The sequence below is a fragment of the Hemiscyllium ocellatum genome, chromosome 19, assembly GCF_020745735.1.
Source record: "Hemiscyllium ocellatum isolate sHemOce1 chromosome 19, sHemOce1.pat.X.cur, whole genome shotgun sequence".
NCBI lineage: Eukaryota > Metazoa > Chordata > Chondrichthyes > Orectolobiformes > Hemiscylliidae > Hemiscyllium > Hemiscyllium ocellatum.
Genome location: NC_083419.1, coordinates 49,606,730 through 49,625,786, shown reverse-complemented (window position 1 = coordinate 49,625,786; position 19,057 = coordinate 49,606,730). Strand labels below are relative to the sequence as shown.

Sequence of the window (19,057 nt, the reverse complement as noted above, 5' to 3'; positions counted from 1 at the left end):
AAGTCCGCATATGACTGAAACTCTTCATGGAGAGGCTCCACACCTAACACTGTCAGCATGTGAGCAAAGAAACATCTTGTTTATTAAGGAGCCAAGGAACTGAAGAAGTTTGTACTCACTGGAGTTTGGAAGAAGCTACAGTAGTCTCATCTGTGTGGCTGGGTTTGTGAACCTATCATTCCCATTGTTGGATAACAATATTGTGGCAGTGAACATAAAAGGAGTGTTAATGAGTATTCAGAACATGCTAAAGAATGCAAAATAGGCAACATTGGGAGAACTAACTTGCTTGAGAGGTTCCAAGATCTTAATAGTTAAACTTTAACCTCCTGTCAAGAAACTGAATTTGGCACTTGCCCAGTTAGATCACTCAGTTTTCTAACATCTTTCAGCAAGCCTGGCAGATTCTAACACTTGCTTCCAATGTAATACAACTGGGTCACTAACAACTGAGGAAGTTTATAATTATAGACACATGCACTATAATTTTGGATAACGTATACTGCTGTTTTACAGGAAATTCCTTTTTCTGTAGAGGAAGGTGAACCAGCGTGAACATTTTGCAATGTACTAAGAAGGCATTTTCAAGTAAATAACCTCCAGATATTCTCAGGGGTTTACTAGGAGAAAGACTTGCCTTTACATAGCTTCTCTCATGACCTGAGGACATCCCAAAGAAGCCAATTCATTACTGTTGAAGAAGAAAATTGATATAATTAATATTTGCTCTCTTACAGCAATTTTTAGAAACTTGGTTCTTATAGTTGTAGTTTTATTCATAACTAAGGGTTTTGATATGTTTGTTGAATTGTGTATCAATAGTTCTTAAAGAGAAACTCAAAGTTCTGAATAATAGCTGAAAATATCATTTGATTTGATTTGATTTATTGTAGTCACATTTATTGTAATACCTAAGTACAGTGAAGAATTTTATTTTACGAGCAGTACAGGTAGATCATAGAGTGCCTAGACAGAGTGAGGCATACAAGGTTATGGCTGCACAGGAGGTACACAAAGCAAGATCAACATTAGCAAGGTCAATACTATTTAAAGTTAGAAAGGTCCATTCAGCAGGGTAATAATAGCAAAGAAGAAGCAGTTCTTGAACCTGTTGTCACACAAGAATTGATATATTAAAACTTATTGTTACAAAAATTTGAAAGCAGATCATGGTGCTTCTGAGTTCTTGTGGGATTTACCTCTGTTCCTTTTTGGGAACTATGTTTCACAGTGAATGTTTTCTCTAGAGATATTTACTCAAACACAACCAGGGCAAACCTTCCAGTTTCATTTTAACTACTCGTGAATTTGGCTTTTCAATCCAAATGCGCTCTCCCAACCACATTCCTGCATAGTGAAAATGTCATCTTGCTGACTATAGCTGCTGTCCCTTTTTTGGATCCTGGCAGATTAACCTTGGCTTTCTGGAATACCTTAGAGACTTCCCTCTCAAAGTTCATTGTTATGTCAATAGGAATCACATGGGCCTTGTATCCTGGTAGAAATGTTGATGAACTATCCTTGACACCCCAATTCTCATTTATGTTGGAGGTAAATGGATGATTTAAAGCCTAATCAATACCTTTTTGAGTCTTTGGAGTTTTATAGTCTATTTACTACCATATTTCAAGTGCCGCATACTTATACTTTCTTTCCAGTAATACAATCTGGGCACTCTTTAATCTTGAATAATCAAATCTTGCAGGTTTACAGTCAGACAGGTTTCAAAACAGGCTCAACAATCTTCAGCCAGATGTGTCCCTTATAGAGGTCTCCAGTATCATAGATACAGTATTCAGCAAGTTGGATTCACTCTATATGATATCAAAAAATGCCTGGAGACTCTGGATACCATGAAGACTACAGGCCCTAATAATATTCTGACAGTAGTACTGAGGATGTCTGATCCAGTATTCACTGTACCCCAAGCCAAGCTCTTCCATTACAGTTACAAAACTAACATCTACTCATGTGGAAAATTGCCCAGATAACTTTTTGTACACAAAAAGCAAGACATAGCCAATCCAGCCAATTAACACCCCATTAGTCTACTCTTGATCATCAGTAAAGTGATGGAAAGCACCATCAACAATGCTGTCAAATGGTACCTGCCCAGCAATAACCCATTCACTGATGCCCAGTTAAGATTTCATCAAGGCCACTCAACTCCTGACCTCATTACAGTCTTGACTCAAACAGGTACTAAAGAGTTGAATTCCAGATGTGAGGTGAGAGTGACACCACATTTAACTTGGTGTGGTATCAAGGAGCTCGAGCGAACCTAGAATCAATGAGAATCGGGGGAAACTCTCCACTACTTTGAGTCATACCTGGCACAAAGGAAGATAATTATGGCTGTTGGAGGTCAGCTATATCAACAGAAGGTCATTTCTGCAGGAGTTCCTCAGGGTAGTGTCCGAGTCCCAATGATTTTCAGCTGCTTCATCAATTACCTTTCTTTCATCCCAATGTCAGAAGTATGGTTGTTCATGACTGCACCATTTATGACTCCTCATGTATCATGTCTAAATGCAGCAATACCTACATAATATCCAGACATGGACTGACAAGAGGCAAGTAACATTCACACCAGGTAAGTGCCAAGCAATGATGATCACTAACAAGAGAGGAGTCAACCATTGCCCCTTGACATTCAATGGCATTAACATCATTATATCTCATCTACCAATAACGTAGGCATTACCGTTATCCAGAAACTAAACTAGACTACTCAAATAAATACTCTGGCTACAAAAGGAGGTCAGAGGCCAGGAATCCTGTGGTGGGTAACTCACCTCCTGACTCCCCAAAGTCTATCTACCATCTGTAAGGTGTAAATTATGGATGTGATGGAATATCCTGGATGAGTGCATCTCTAACATTGATGAAAAAGCAACCTGTTGATTCATACCACATCGAAAAATATTCATTCCCTCCATTACTGACACATTGCAGAAATTCACTTAAGTTTCTTCAGAAAGCATCTTCCACTTCCAAAATCACTATCACGAGAAGGATGAAGGCAGATACATGGAAACACCACCAGTTGCAGGTTCTCTTCTAAGCAACTCACTATCCCAACTTGGAAATTTTTACCGTTTCTTCAGTGGCACTGGGTCAAAATCCTGTAAGTCCCTCCCTAAGAGCATTATGAGTCAACCTACAGCACGTGGGCTGCAGTAGTTCTAGATGGCAACTCACCACCACCTTATAAGGGCAACTAGCCTTACCAATGTCATCCCCATAATCCTTGTCAGTGACATTTACTTCCCATAAATATTTTTTTTAAAAAGTCAACCAAATCTGATTTTCAATAACTTTTCAATACATATTGTTCAGAATAGTTGCTTTCAAGAATGAAACTGTAATCCATAGTTGGTAACTCTTTCTGCAGAATAGCTTTATTACCGGAGTGAGAAACCCATTTACTCATATGAGTAAGACTATTATAACTAGGGATGCAGAATGGTAAGTGTTATGCCTAAAGCATTATACTCGCAAATGATCGAAAAACTGTTCAATTGAATAAGCTGTGTTCCTTTGTGATACTTGAGATCTGTATTTGTCAGTTCACTGCAGTAGTCTGCTTCGTACTGCTTTGTGATGCAGTGGCAGCAAACCCCATCTTTGCTTTCCATTTTTGCCTCCAGTAGGAAGTGTTACCGTTTAGGGGGGTTTGGGGTCAGTGAGACTGAGTGAGGGAAGACGTTGCATACACTAGTGAGAATGGTGGAGCATAAACCTTGGTAAGAGGTGGCTGTAGTGGCAACCCTGGAATATCCAGGCAATGGCAAAATAGTTTTACCTCTGCCGAGAGGAAAGATATAATGCACACGATTCTATAGAAGTGTGGTGCTGGTAATGAAGCAAGTTGCGGAGAGTAACATGAGAAAATTGACGAAAGCTCTACAAAACTTGGAACATTAACATTTAGCTGATTTCTGGTCAAATTAGTCCTGTATAGCTAAAATTATGCACCACTTGACTTTTCCAAGTTGCAAATCTTTCTTGGTATTACAGTAATACAGGAGTGTATGATTTACATGCCACTTTATACTTCAAAAATAAAATTTGCGTGATCTCTCAAATTAGATTAGACCATTGATTAATAGAACTGAGGAGAAGCTGGAAATCAAAGCCAAAAATTGTGATGCTGGAAAAGCACAGCAGGTCAGGCACCTTGCCCAAAACATCGACTGTCCTGCTCCTTGGATGCTGCCTGATCTACTGTGCATTTTTAGCACCACAATTTTTAACATTGATAGAACTAACTATGATCTTGATGTTTTTGATAATGTTTTCCCAAAGGTATGTCTCTTATTAATCACTCATATTTCCATACAATTGCAGGGCCATTTTTCCATCATTTGGCATTTTTCTTAAAAGAGCCCTTAGGTTTAAGAAAATGGAAATAACTCAGAACTCATGACCTAGGCACAAATACACAGCATTCTTTCCCAACATTACCTTCCCTGAACAGAATTTCTGCAGAGTGTAAAAATAAAAAATGCTGAACATACTCACTAGGTCAGGCAGCATCTTTGGAGAAAGAGTTAAAGTTTCAGGTCAAAGACCTCTCAAAACAATAAAGAAATGTTAGAAATATAATAGATTTTACGTGAGTCTAAGGGGGGAGAGGGAGGAAAAGAATAGAAGTGAAAGTTTACAATAAGTGGAAGACAAGGAAACAAATGGATTTGTGATGTAATTGAGAAAGCTTAAAAAGAAAGAAAAGAAAGCAAAATAATAAACAGCATGAAAATAAACTTTAAGGGTAAACTTGTGAGTAATATCAAGGTGGACAGGAAGAACTTCTTTATTTGTATAAAAAGGAAGAGAGAAGCCAAAGTGAACATAAAACCGCTAGAGGAAGAGACTGAGGAAATAATAAGACAGAACCAGGAAAGAGGAAGAGGAGTTAAATAAGTATTTGGCATCAAACTTCTCAGCTGAAGATACTAATATCACACTAAAATTACAAAATATTCAAGGGGCAAAAGGAGGTGAGAAAATAATTAGAAAAACTATCAGTCGAGACAAAGTGCCAAGGAAATGAATAGGGTTAAAGACTGATAAGTCCTCTGAACCTAATGAGAAGCATTCTCATATATTAAAGAAAGTAGCTACAGAAATAGTTGATACACTCTTAGTTATCTTGCAGGAATCCTTTTACTAGAATTATTTGAAAAGCTAACATGCAGAATTGAAAGTGTGGCTTTGGAAAAGCACAGGCAGCATCCGAGGAGTTGGAGAGTCGATGTTTCAGACATATGTCCTTCCTCGGAATGTGGTGGAAGGAAAGGGAGAAGGTAGCTGGGAAGGCAATAGGTGGATGCAGGTGGACGGTAATAGTGATAGGTCAATGGGGAGGGTGGAGTGGATAGATGGGAAGGAAGATGGATAGGTAGGACAGGTCAAGAGGGTGATGTGGAATTCGAGGGTTGGATGTGGGATGAGGTGGGCGGAGGGGAGATTTGGAAACTAGTGATGTCAATGTTGATGCTGTGTTGTTGAAGGGTCCCAAGGTGGAAGATGAGGTATTTTATCTCTCAGCCCCTTCCCCCTCCACATTCCTGATGAAGGGCTTATGCTCAAAACATCAATTCTCCTGTTCCTCGGATGCTGTCTGACCTGCTATGCTTTTCCAGTGTCACATTTTTCGACTCTGACTCTCCAGCATCTTCAATCCTCATCTTCTGTTAAATAACAAACAGGATTGATAAGGGAAAGAAGGGGTCTAAGGAAGATGTGCTAGCATTGGAGGCATCCAAAAAGGATTCATTAGGTTAATACCAGGTAAGAAGGGATAGTCTTATGAGGAGAGGTTGAGTAGGTTGGTCCTGTATTCATTCGAAATTAGAAGATGAGAAGCGGCCTTAATGAAACATACAAAAGTTTTAGGGGATTTAACAGGATAGACGTGGGAAGTTGTCTCCTCTGATGAATCTAAGACCAGAGGGCATAATTTCAGAACAAAGTATTTCTTGTTTAAGACTGAGATGGGGCAGAATTTCTTATCTCAGAAGTTAGTAAATCCATGGAATTCTTTACAGCAGAGAGCTGTTGAGGAAGGATTATTAAGTGTATTCAAGGCTGTTAGACAGATTTTTAATCAGTAAGCTTGTGAAAGGTTATTGGGAAAAGGCTGGAAAGTTTGAGTTGAGGTTATCAGATTAGCCATGATCTCATTAAATCGCAGAGCAGACACCGTTGGCTAAATGCCCTACCTCTATTCCTATATATTATGGTCTTATTATTTAAAAAAGGGTAGAAAGGCACAGTAAAGAAGAATTGCAAGGGTGATACCTCATGTGCATGGATATAAAAAGTCAGGACAGACTGACAGGTTTAGTTTCTTTTCCATAAACAGAAGTCTGAGTGGTGACCTGTAGGGGTCTTTAAAACAATGAAAGCGCTTTTTAAAATATTTACAGGGAGAAAGTTTCCTGTTGTGAAGAAGAACATAATTACAGACCATCAATTTAGTATAGCTATCAAAAGAAACAATAAAGGAATTCGCTTTTAATATTCAATCATGGTGAGAATGTGAGAGAGGTTGACATGAATGGTATAGTTGAATTTAAGGGGAAGCTAGACAGGCATATGTGGGAGAAGGGCATATAAGTTTTTCTTGATTGATTTAGATGAGGGGGTATGGGAGGATGTTTGAATGGACAGAATGCTAGCATGGGCTGAATGGCACCAGTCTGCTTCTTATATCCTTTGTAAGAGCAGCAAAACAAAGTAAGCTATGCTTAATTTCTACTGCTAGGTTCCAAGTGCTGTAACTAACTTTGGGCACCACACATTAGGAAGTGTGTCACAATCTAGAGACAGTGAAGAGAAAATAGAAAATAACAGCACCAGGGATGAAAGTACTTAATTTTGTTTTTAGAGCCAGTAGAAGGTCAAATACTTATTAAGCATTTACAGCAATTTCTGCTTTTATTCTTAAGAAATTGTGTTTGTTCTGTTTAAGTGGGAGCATGTGTCAAATTCATTAAGGGTTTTGATAGAGTAAACAAGTAAAGGAAATAATTCCATTGAGAGAGAGGTCAGCAACCAAAGTGTATAGAATTTAAATAATTGATTGAAGAACCAAATTTGTAAAGACAATACTTCAAAAAAGAGTTGGGGAATTATTCTGGTGTACTGGTCAACAAATACACCATTTTCTTTTTTAAAAAAACTATCTACTCACTATCACATTGTTGACCACATTTATAAATATAGATGGAATACAGATGTTAGTCTGTGATGCTGTGATAGTCAAAGCAGAAGCAGAAGAAAAAATTCTGAAGATTAAGAGGAAAAAGTAGGAACTGAGACTAAATGGATAGCTCTTTCAAAAAGACTGGCTCAGGCACATTGGGTCAATGACGTTTTGCAGTACATTGTATGATTTTAAACTTCTATGAGTTTGTATTATTTGAGATTTGCACAAATATTTTAATCCACAGTGCTCTGGATCTATATGTAAGAATGTTGCGAAAGCTTTCTCATTGATCATACCAAGTTTCCTTTCATTATCTTTAGTATCATACAGGTTGTTCTTCCAACAATTAGAATGCCATTATGAATCCATTACTGCTGTCATCACTGCATTTTGGAATAGACTTGGATTTCATAAGCATATCAGATACCAGATCCTCGGCAGACAGAATTGTTGCATTCTTACATTCCAGACTCTTTCCATTATAAATTGCCCTGATATTGTAAGCTTATGATTATATAGATGCTAAATGCTGATTATATAGTATTTTTTCTTCTCCACCTTCATATTTTTAGCTTTCTGTCTTACAGAACATTGCATTTGCTCCAAAAATAGGTATAAAGACATACTTTGTTTCAAGGAAATTTCTTCATCTTTTTCAACCAATTGCCAATGCATTGATGAGTACTGTTTGTGATAACTTTCCCAGTGCTCTGAACAAAGTAGAATGATGTCATGATTCTCAAAATAAATACAAATGTAAATAAAATCCTTTCAATAACAAGATATATAATTGACTCAGATTTTCATTCTGTTTCTTTTTTGGACAAGTTGGGTGAATGATATGGCCATGTTTAAGCTATAGGTTCTTTTAGCAGAACTTTCAGTTCCCAAATAGAAGCTGAAGTTTGAAGCATAAAAAATTAAGAAGTCTGAGTTTAACAGCACAACAAACCAGGAGTTCCCATTTAATCTGTTGTGATGTCTTGCTGACTAGGATACAAGACATAGTGTGAATTATTTTAGTTTTCATTTTATCATTTAATCTTTATTTTAGACTCATGATAAAAAAGACCACACAGAATAATAAAACTCATGAAGTTTACTTAAATAGAACTTGATAATCCCTTTAAGGCCCACAGAATGTGATAACCCCTTTAAGGCCCTTAGGAAATCATTAATTAATCTCCCTATGGAGCTCTGAGTATGGGTTCCCTTGGTAACAGGCAATGACCTGCCTACTTGGAACTCAACGCCTGAGTCCTTTATAAAGCAGAACCACGCCACGGATATATTCATGCCCAGTTGTCCTTAGAAAGGGAGCATGCAGTGTCCATCAATGCTCTCCATGCTTTAAGAGAGATGTGGGCACTACAGGGTATGCAGTGTTTTATTTCCCCAGCCAATTCCATTTTGATTGAGCTCCTTCCCCTCTCCCTATCTCATTCTTACCTTTGATTGGTTGTATTGCCTGTAACAAGCTTTGCATACAAATATTCAGTTGGCTGCATGGTTGACTTACTGATGGTGGTTTGTAGTTGAAAACAATAAAAGGTCTTGACGATTTAGTGATGGGAAACCATTCAGCTGTGTGTGATAGCCCTTCCAGATATAAAGAACAAAAAGAAAAAGAGAACAGATCCATCATTGTTCTTTCTACTTTGTTCTGATCTAGCCCCTCTCCCTACCTCCTGCTTACCTTTGATGGTTTGAATTGATGTTAAGGGGTTTTGTATGTAAAGTATTAATTAGAAACATGAGTAATTTACTGATGTTGGTCAATAGAATGAAAAACAATGAGTGATTTAATGATGAGGGAAACAAGTTCAGTTGTGTGTGATGACAATTCTTGATATGAAAAATCAAGCAAACTGGGCAGCAATGGATGTTCAGTTTGTGGCCATTCTTTTGCCTGAAAATGGTTGCACAGCCAATGCTGTGCACATTTGGAGGATGGTCAGGTGTGCGGTGGAATCCTTTGTGGATGTACTCCTGCTTGGACAGAATCTCAAACCGGCCCCAGAATCCTGAACCTCCCTCTGGAGACCACACCCAACAACCTGAGACACCTCTTGAGTATGTGTGGTGTGTCTTTTCACCTTGTAGCTATTGTGTGGGCTGCTGCTGCTCAACATCCATGTCAACTCTTATGTATGCTTTGGCATGCTTACGTGCCTACAGGTAGTGGGAATATCCAGTGGAGGGCACTCTATGCAGGAGTCCTCCCTCTTTCCATTGGGGACCTGGGGTGGAGGGTGTTGTGTGCAATGGTTCATGCACTCACAGCCCGAAAGGACCAGGCAGCAGGCTCTGGAGGGGATCATGTCTTCTGACTATCTACTCCTCTTCCTGATTATGATTAAACCTCCGTGTCATTGGAGAAGGAGCATATGCTCTCAGTGCCTTTGGAGAGAGATATGTTCTGTAGGGGATATTTCCCCCTCCAACCCTATTTTGATTTATCCCCTGCCCTCTCTCCCTATGTCCTTCTCACTTCTAAGGGTTTGCATTGCCCATAGTGGGGTTTGCTTGTAAATATCTAATTGGCTGCCTGGGTGTTTTACTGGTGGTGGTTCGTAGTCAAAGGTAAAAAAAAGGTTAAAAAAAAATGTTTTAAAGTCACAGTGACTTTGGTGGGGAAAGTTACTTTGTTGTGCATGATAGCACTTCTGGGCATAAAGATAAAGGTTCAAAAAAAGGAAACAGTCATGGGAAACTTTGTAATAGATGGAAGATGGGGGACAAATGGAATGGTGATGTAAGGCCAATAGCTGTAGTGAGGGATGAGTAGACAAAATATACATCTACACAAGATAAGAGTGGTAGAATAATGAACAGAGTAGGGTTACCTACATTAGGGGAGGGTAGTCGAACAATGTGGATGAGATGGGGCAAATGACCTGTCTGGTCAGGTCAAATTTACTTAATGATCGGGAGTTACCTGTCTAATCAGGATGGTGTTAACTGGATGACAGGGCAGGGTTATTTTCTGTTCAGGGGTGGGTTTGTAAGTTCTGCAGGCAGCATTACCAGGATGACAGGGACACGATTACTTCAGGGTAGGTTACCTGATGATGAAGTAGTATCATCTGGATAATGAAGGTTAGATGAGATGGGTAATAGGAGCAGGATTATCTGTCTGATCTGGTGGTTACCTGGGTGAAGGGGCAGGACTTCATAGATGATGGGCTGGGATTATCTGCCTAATTGGGATGGGGTTACCAGATTGTAGAGGTTTGTTTGGAAGGTAGATATGAGTTATCTGTGTGATAAAGATCTGGTGAGGTAGGGCTACCTGGGTACTGAGAGCTGGATTATAAGTGATAGGGGTTACTTGGGTTACTGGACCATGGTTACCTGAGTGGCTGGGAAAGGGTTACCTGAGAGAGTGGGGTGGGGTTAGTTGAGAGAGTTGAGTGTGGTTAACTGGGTAGAGTTAATTGAGAACCTGGGACAGGGTTACTTTAGTGAGTAGAGGGGTTACCTGAGAAAGTGTGGTGGGATACCTGAGAGATGGACAGAGTTACCTGGGTGACTAGGGCAAGTTTATCTGAGAGAGACAATAGACAATAGACAATAGGTGCGGGTGTAGGCCATTCTGCCCTTTGAGCCTGCACCACCATTCAGTATGATCGTGGCTGATCATCCTTAATCAGTATCCTGATCCTGCCTTATCTCCATAACCCTTGATTCACAATCCTTGAGAGCTCTATCCAACTCTTGCTTAAATGAATCCAGAGACTGGGCCTCCACTGCCCTCTGGGGTAGAGCATTCCACACAGCCACCTCTCTGGGTGAAGAAATTTCTCCTCATCTCTGTCCTAAATGGTCTATCCCGTATTTTTAAGTTGTGTCCTCTGGTTCGGCACTCACCCATCAGCGGAAACATGTTTCTTGCCTCCAGAGTGTCCAATCCTTTAATAATCTTCAATGTCTCAATCAGATCCCCTCTCAGTCTTCTAAACTCAAGGGTATACAAGCCCAGTTGCTCCAGTCTTTCAGCGTAAGGTAGTCCCGCCATTTCAGGAATTGACCTCGTGAATCTAAGCTGCACTCCCTCAATAGCCAGAATGTTTTTCCTCAGATTTGGAGACCAGAAGTGCACACAGCGGCACGGTGGCACAGTGGTTAGCCCTGCTGCCTCACAATGCCAGAGACCCGGGTTCAATTTCTGCCTCAGGCAACTGTCTGTGTGGAGTTTGCACACTCTCCTGTGTCTGCACGGGTTTCCTCCGGGTGCTCCGGTTTCCTCCCACAGTCCAAAAATGTACAGGTTAGGTGAATTGTCCATGCTAAATTGCCCATAGTGTTAGGTGAAGGAGTAACTGTAGGGATCTGGGTGGGTTGTGGGTCGGTGTGGACTTGTTGGGCTGAAGGGCCTGTTTCCTCACTGTAAGTAATCTAACAAAACTCCAGGTGTGGTCTCACCAGGGCCCTGTACAGCTGCAGAAGAACCTCTTTGCTTCTCTACTCAATTCCTCTTGTTATGAAGGCCAGCATGCTATTAGCCTTCTTCACTATCTGCTGTACCTGCATGCTTACCTTCATTGACTGGTGTACAAGAACACCCAGATCTTTTTGTACTGCCCCCTTTACCTAACTTGATTCCATTTAGGTAGTAATCTGCCTTCCTGAGGGGTGGGGTTAACTGAGAGAGGGGCAAGATTATCTGGGAGAGGGGTGGGGTTACCTGAGAGAGGGGTGGGGTTACCTAAGAGAGGGACTGTGTTACCTGAGAGATAGGGGCAGGGTTACCTAGAGAGGGGTGGGGTTATATGACAGAGGTGAAAATGTGTTGCTGGTTAAAGCACAGCAGGTTAGGCAGCATCTCAGGAATAGGGAATTCAACGTTTCGAGCATAAGCCCTTCATCAGGAATGAGAGAGAGTAGCCAAGCAGGCTAAGATAAAAGGTAGGGAGGAGGGACTTAGGGGAGGGGCGATGGAGGTGGGATAGGTGGAAGGAGGTCAAGGTGAGGGTGATAGGCCGGAGTGGGGTGGGGGCGGAGAGGTCAGTAAGGAGATTGCAGGTTAGGAGGGCGGTGCTGAGTTGAGGGAACCGACTGAGACAAGGTGGGGGGAGGGGAAATGAGGAAACTGGAGAAATCTGAATTCATACCTTGTGGTTGGAGGGTCCCCAGGCAGAAGATGTGGCGCTCCTCCTCCAGCCGTCGTGTTGTTATGTTCTGCCGGTGGAGGAGTCCAAGGACCTGCATGTCCTCGGTGGAGTGGGAGGGAGAGTTAAAGTGTTGAGCCACGGGGTGGTTGGGTTGGTTGGTCCGGGCAGCCCAGAGGTGTTCTCTGAAGCGTTCCGTAAGTAAGCGGCCTGTGTCCCCAATATAGAGGAGGCCACATCGGGTGCAGCGGATGCAATAGATGATGTGTGTGGAGGTACAGGTGAACTTGTGGCCGATATGGAAGGATCCCTTGGGGCCTTGGAGGGAAGCGAGTGTGGAGGTGTGGGCGCAAGTTTTACATTTCCTGCGGTTGCAGGGGAAGGTGCCGGGGTGGAGGTTGGGTTGGTGGGGGGTGTGGATCTGACGAGGGAGTCACGAAGGGAGTGGTCCTTGCGGAACGCTGATAGGGGAGGGGAGGGAAATATATCCTTGGTGGTGGGGTCCGTTTGGAGGTGGCGGAAATGACGGCGGATGATACGTTGTATGCGGAGGTTGGTGGGGTGGTAGATGAGAACCAGTGGGGTTCTGTCTTGGTGGCGGTTGGAGGAGCGGGGCTCAAGGGCGGAGGAGCGGGAAGTGGAGGAGATGCGGTGGAGGACATCGTCGATCACGTCCGGGGAGAATCTGCGGTCCTTGAAGAAGGAGGCCATCTGGGCTGTGCGGTGTTGGAACTGGTCCTCCTGGGAGCAGATGCGGCGGAAACGAAGGAATTGGGAATATGGGATGGAGTTTTTGCAGGGGGCAGGGTGGGAGGAGGTGTAGTCCAGGTAGCTGTGGGAGTCAGTCGGTTTATAGTAGATGTCTGTGTTGAGTCGGTCGCCCGAGATAGAGATGGAAAGGTCTAGGAAGGGGAGGGAGGAGTCTGAGACAGTCCAGGTGAATTTCAGGTCGGGATGGAAGGTGTTAGTAAAGTTGATGGACTGTTCAACCTCCTCGTGGGAGCACGAGGCAGCGCCGATACAGTCATCGATGTAGCGGAGGAAAAGTTGGGGGGTGGTGCCAGTGTAGTTGCGGAAGATGGACTGTTCCACATATCCTACGAAGAGACAGGCATAGCTGGGGCCCATACGGGTGCCCATGGCAACTCCTTTAGTTTGGAGGAAGTGGAAGGATTGAAAAGAGAAGTTATTCAGGGTGAGGACCAGTTCAGTCAGTCGAAGGAGGGTGTCAGTGGAAGGGTACTGGTTGGTGCGGCGGGAAAGGAAGAAGCAGTTGAACAGTTCATCAACTTTACTAACACCTTCCATCCCGACCTGAAATTCACCTGGACTGTCTCAGACTCCTCCCTCCCCTTCCTAGTCTCATCTTCCGCCTGGGAACCCTCCAACCACAAGGTATGAACTCAGATTTCTCCAGTTTCCTCATTTCCCCTCCCCCCACCTTGTCTCAGTCGGTTCCCTCAACTCAGCACCGCCCTCCTAACCTGCAATCTCCTTACTGACCTCTCCGCCCCCACCCCACTCCGGCCTATCACCCTCACCTTGACCTCCTTCCACCTATCCCACCTCCATCGCCCCTCCCACAAGTCCCTCCTCCCTACCTTTTATCTTAGCCTGCTTGGCTCCTCTCTCTCTCATTCCTGATGAAGGGCTTATGCTCGAAACGTCGAATTCCCTATTCCTGAGATGCTGCCTAACCTGCTGTGCTTTAACCAGCAACACATTTTCAGCTGTGATCTCCAGCATCTGCAGACCTCATTTTTTATATGACAGAGGGGCAGGGTTACCTGAGAGAGAGGCTGTGTTACGTGAGAGAGAGAGGTAGCGTTACACGACAGAGGGGCAGGGTTACCTGGGAGAGGGGGGTGGGGTTACATGACACAGGGGCATGTTTGCCTGGGAGAAGGGCAGGGCTACCTGAGAGAGGGGTAAGGTTACCTGAGAGAGATGAGTGGGGTTACTTGAGTGACTATGGCAGGGTCCCCTGAGAGGGTGGGGTTACTTGGGTGACTGAGCAGGGTTACCGAGAGGAAAGGACGGGGTTACCTGGATGCCCGGGGTGGGGGTTGGGGGTGGTTACCTGGGTGACTGGGCGTGGGTTACTTAGGTAACCAGCTCTGATTGACAAGGTGTGAAGAAGTTTGCTACACGCCCACCGAGACACACGCACGGCCCGCACGCTCACACGGGGTGGGTGTTGCGCTATGTGAACTATTTGCAAAGTCAGGCGCTTGTGAAATCGAGCTTTGTATTTTCATGTAGCTGTATTTTGTTCTCCGCCTGTCTCAACTCGGCGGTACAGGAGGTCGCCATGGAGCAAGAATTCAGGAGGACTGCAGTCAAGAAAAAGATAAACATTACTCTCCCGAGACAGCAGTTGCTATCGGAAACCGGTAGGCAGATCGGGCTGAATCCTTTGGTGGGGGTAAAAGTGTAAGGAATGAGTGGATCTGGGTCAGAGTTGGCTGTCAGACTTTGCTCTTGTGTTTTGGCTCATATTCCGGTGTTTAATCATAGGGTGTTTGTCAATTTCGGATACACCTCCTCACATTAAACAAGGAAACTCAACATGCCTGTTCTCTGGATCTGAGTTGTTTACTGTCGGAACTTCATTAATACTGGCCATGAACTCTTTCAAACAAAGCTAAGTTATTGATTTGACTTTGGTTGTGTTTAGATCGAGGGTGACTTTTAAGATCCTTTTATTCGTTTCCTTTCTGGCTAATCGTGTGGTTGACCCAGGCCAGGTTGGTATGTTTAGACAGTCACTGTAAATGAGGATGAGAGTGGTGAGGTCGCTGCCGTTGTACATGGAGTGAGAGAGACTGGTCACTATACCCTCTCAGTATCCAGCACCGCAATCAGAACTGAGAGAGTGAGCGGTCGAACTGCAATAAAATTACAAAGAAATTCGTCAAAGCACACTTGCTCCTTTGACAGATCAATACTGATGAAGGGCTTCTGCCCGAAACATCGATCCTCCTGCTCCTCGGATGCTGCCAGACCTGTTGTGCTTGCACCACACTCTTGACTGTAATCTCCAGCAGTACTCACTTCTGGTAAAAAAAATGAGGTCTGCAGATGCTGGAGATCACAGTTGAAAATGTGTTGCTGGTTAAAGCACAGCAGGTTAGGCAGCAACTCACTTTTGCTCAGGTCAATGCCGACTACTTGGTAGAATGATGTCTGAATGTGTGTGCCTTTACGTAGTGGAGTGGAGGGTGTTGATGAAGATAGGGAATAACTGGAGAGCATAGATTGTTTATTAAAGAAAATACAACACTCAGATGCTGAAAACCTGCAAGAGGAAGCGCCCTGACAGCCAGGCGGGAGATCAGGAAAGCAAGCAAGCCTTGACGTCTGAGGATTTGGAGATGCCGGTGTTGGACTGAGGTGTATACTATAACCTGGTGTGGGGTGATTTTTAACTTGATGTTTCAGGTTTAGTCTTTCATCAGAACTGTCTTTAGGTAGAACTTGTGATCCCATCTCGATTATCAGGTTGGAGGTGTTCCTCAGGTATTAGTAGAAGATTGTCAGGAGTCGAATTCCCAGAAGCCGGAAGGAGTGAACCTTTAATAATGGCTAGGTTGGCCGGCTGCTGCCTTGAGCTGTAGCTTTTTCCTTGTAAATTTGTAATCAGAATCACACCTTTAATTATGAGACAAAGCTGTGTAAGACATAGAACAAGATAAATAAGTAATAACACTGTACTCCTCCTTTCTTGTTTTCAAAGACATCTGTAAATTTCAGATTTTATTAAATTCACATTGGCCTTTGAAAATTATTGCTTGCTGCTGTGTAAGTGAATGGTGAACTATTACAAAATGTACAATACCTGCCTTACCTTCCTTGGAAATGAAACAACTTTTAATGAGCAACTCACTACAGTGTTTCTTTTCAGTTTCAAACTGATTATAAAGAACAAAGGTAATTGAAATATCATAAAATGCTAACTATGGGCCATTTCTTAGTCAACACATTTGGGCCTTGCAGTAGGAATGTGGAGACAGAAGCCATCAAGCAATTTAAAGACTAAAGATTTAAGATGGGCTCATGAATATTGTGGCCCTTCACAGTGATCACTGATGAAGGGTGTATTAACACTATAACTGTGGCAACATCACAAGACTGCTTAGTTCCATCACCATGATGTTGCCCAAGACCCTGCCCCAGCCTTAACACATCTACTGATGATAATCCATGTTTGCTAAGTGTCAGTATGACTGTTTTAGTTTATAACTGCTCAGCCTCTCATCTTCCACATAACATAAGGTTAAACTTAACCAAAACTTTTGCTGTCATATTTTAGCAAGTGCCAATTTCTGTTTGGCCATTGTATTTATGTTTGTTAACCTACATTGGTTCTTGTATTTATGTATTAAAGCAGAAATACATAGTGAAGTCCAAGGTGCCAGCTCATACTTCAGCCAGATGCGGTAATGTATATTTGAGGACCAGGATCTAAGACTATGGCCATTGTTTAGCAGGCAGCAATGATCCCCACACTCCTATATGTTTTGGAGATTTAGATAATATACTGCAGATAGCTCAAAGATTTGAGCTACCACCAGTGGTGCCTTTATCTTCAGTACACAAATGACTTTTGTGCACGCGCACACACACACACTACCTGACTTCCTGGTCATTGCCTACTCTTCTCCAAAGAAAATGTGAAAATGGATCTATCACTGAATTCCCTGAAAATTAAGGTCTTCTTCGAAATAGCTTCCACCTTGCCCCATAAATAAAGATCAATGTGAACCATTTTTAATCTTGAGAGCCTTCTTTTGATTAAAGCAGAAATACATGGTGAAATCCAAGGTGCCAGCTCAGACTTCAGCCAGATGCGGTAATGTGTATTTGAGGACCAGGATCTAAGACTATGGTCATTGTTTAGCAGGCAGCAATGATCCCCACACTCCTATATGTTTTGGAGATTTAGATAATATACTGCAGATAGCTCAAAGATTTGAGCTACCACCAGTGGTGCCTTTAGAAGTAGCAAGAAAAGCAGTCCAAATGCAGTACCCTCTCCCATGTTACCCAGTACCAAGGGGATTAATCACTCGAAACCGGTTCCACATTTAGAAATTATCATTCCTATGCCTGGCACCAGATACCAAAGCAACTGCTTTACTGGAACTCAGTCACAGCATGAGACTCCCAAGATAGGAGTGCAAACATTTTAGGGATGTTATGAAACATCCCTGAAGAGGACAAACCCCCCTGTTGACACATAGGTGGTCTAGGCTTGTGACTAATTAAATGGAGAAGGGTTCATTTGAGAAGGAACTGAACCTATTAGAGACGTATTCAGCAACACTGAAGCAGAGTCAAGTTATAGGTGGGAGCAAACAAACTTCCAAAAAAGAACCAGCTACCTAAAAATTCAAGCACCACCTGCTGTGCATGTGGTAGAGTGCGGATCTCAGATTAGACGTATCAGTCTTTTTCAAACCCATTGAGTCAGAGTGAACGCACATTATTCTTGATCTCGAGGGATTGCCTCAGAAGAAAAGAGGGATATCTGCTCCTAATTACTTGTAAAATTCTCATCCTTCATTTCAAATATCTCCTTATTTTTATAATTTCCATCAGTTTTACACCCCAATAGGTATCTCCTTTTCATTCTAGTCCCTTGCTGTCCAGCATTCTTAGTAGATATGCCATTAGCTACTGAGCTTGTAAGATTTTGAAATCCCTTCTTTACCCTAATTAATTCTGTATTTCTCTGTCCTTTAACATTTCCCTCTTTGACAAGTAAGTTTGGTCATCAACCCAAATATCTCTTGAAATTGCTCCATGTCAAATTTTGTTTGAAAATACTCTTGTGAATCTTCATTGGGCACCTTTCCATGCTAAAGTAGCTATATAACTGCAAATAGTTGCTGACATAAACTGGTCTTGCTTCACAATATCATTATGTTTGTAATGTAAGTTCAACTTAGATTTGCAGTGCAGCCAAAGTACCAGGGGAAATGGGATGAGATGCCCCTCAAGAGGGAGTCTCACTCTATTTTGCTTCTGGCTCACTCAGATCTCGATAATCGCATACACTCAGCAACAATATTGAGAAAACCAACAGTGAATTCTCAAATGGAGTCACTCATCTTTATGAAGATAGAAAAGTATTTGGTAATACCTTTGAATAAAATGATTACACAGCACTGATTTTCACATTTTTCTGTAAATATAGATCAAGATAACCCAGGTGAAATTTCATATATTCTTTGGCGAAGAGTCCAACTGGGGGCTATTGAAAATTGTGTTTGGAACTTGAGGCAAGATAGCAAATTGAATGAAAAACTGATCATAAGGGAGGAAGCAGGGAATTGGAGTTATGGTCAGTTTGGATGGACATAGGCTTTCTATTCAGTATGTATACCAATGCTCTGGATATAATTTGAGTTGTTGAGTTGGTATGTTACACTCTGCATATGTAAATTGTTTTGTTCCTAAGGGCTATGTTTTTTGAATCTTCCTAACTACACATGGCTACTCTTCATTTAATTTTCTTTTACAATACATGTAGACATTGCTGACTAGGGCAGCATTTATTTTCCTTCCTTAGTTACTTTTGAGAAGGAGTAGGAGTAGGAAGATCCCGTTTATTAGTATAAATATTGATTAATAATTAAGTAAAATATAAGTAAAAGCTAATAGCCTTTGATAATCGCATAATGTAGAATTTTTAATCAATTTCAATTTTCTTTTAGCAGTCTAAAAA

General features: G+C 42.1%; 1 protein-coding gene across 1 annotated transcript in view; it reads left to right on the top strand.

Annotated features, from left to right (window-relative positions):
- The first annotated feature begins 14,553 nt into the window (after positions 1-14,553).
- Positions 14,554-19,057, top strand: part of LOC132824971 (FYVE, RhoGEF and PH domain-containing protein 4-like) — a 249,282-nt gene continuing 244,778 nt past the window's right edge. The window contains exon 1 of the mRNA XM_060839900.1: positions 14,554-14,720. Coding sequence (XP_060695883.1) covers positions 14,639-14,720 — 82 coding nt within the window. The 5' untranslated portion in view covers positions 14,554-14,638. The remainder of the gene's footprint in view (positions 14,721-19,057) is intronic.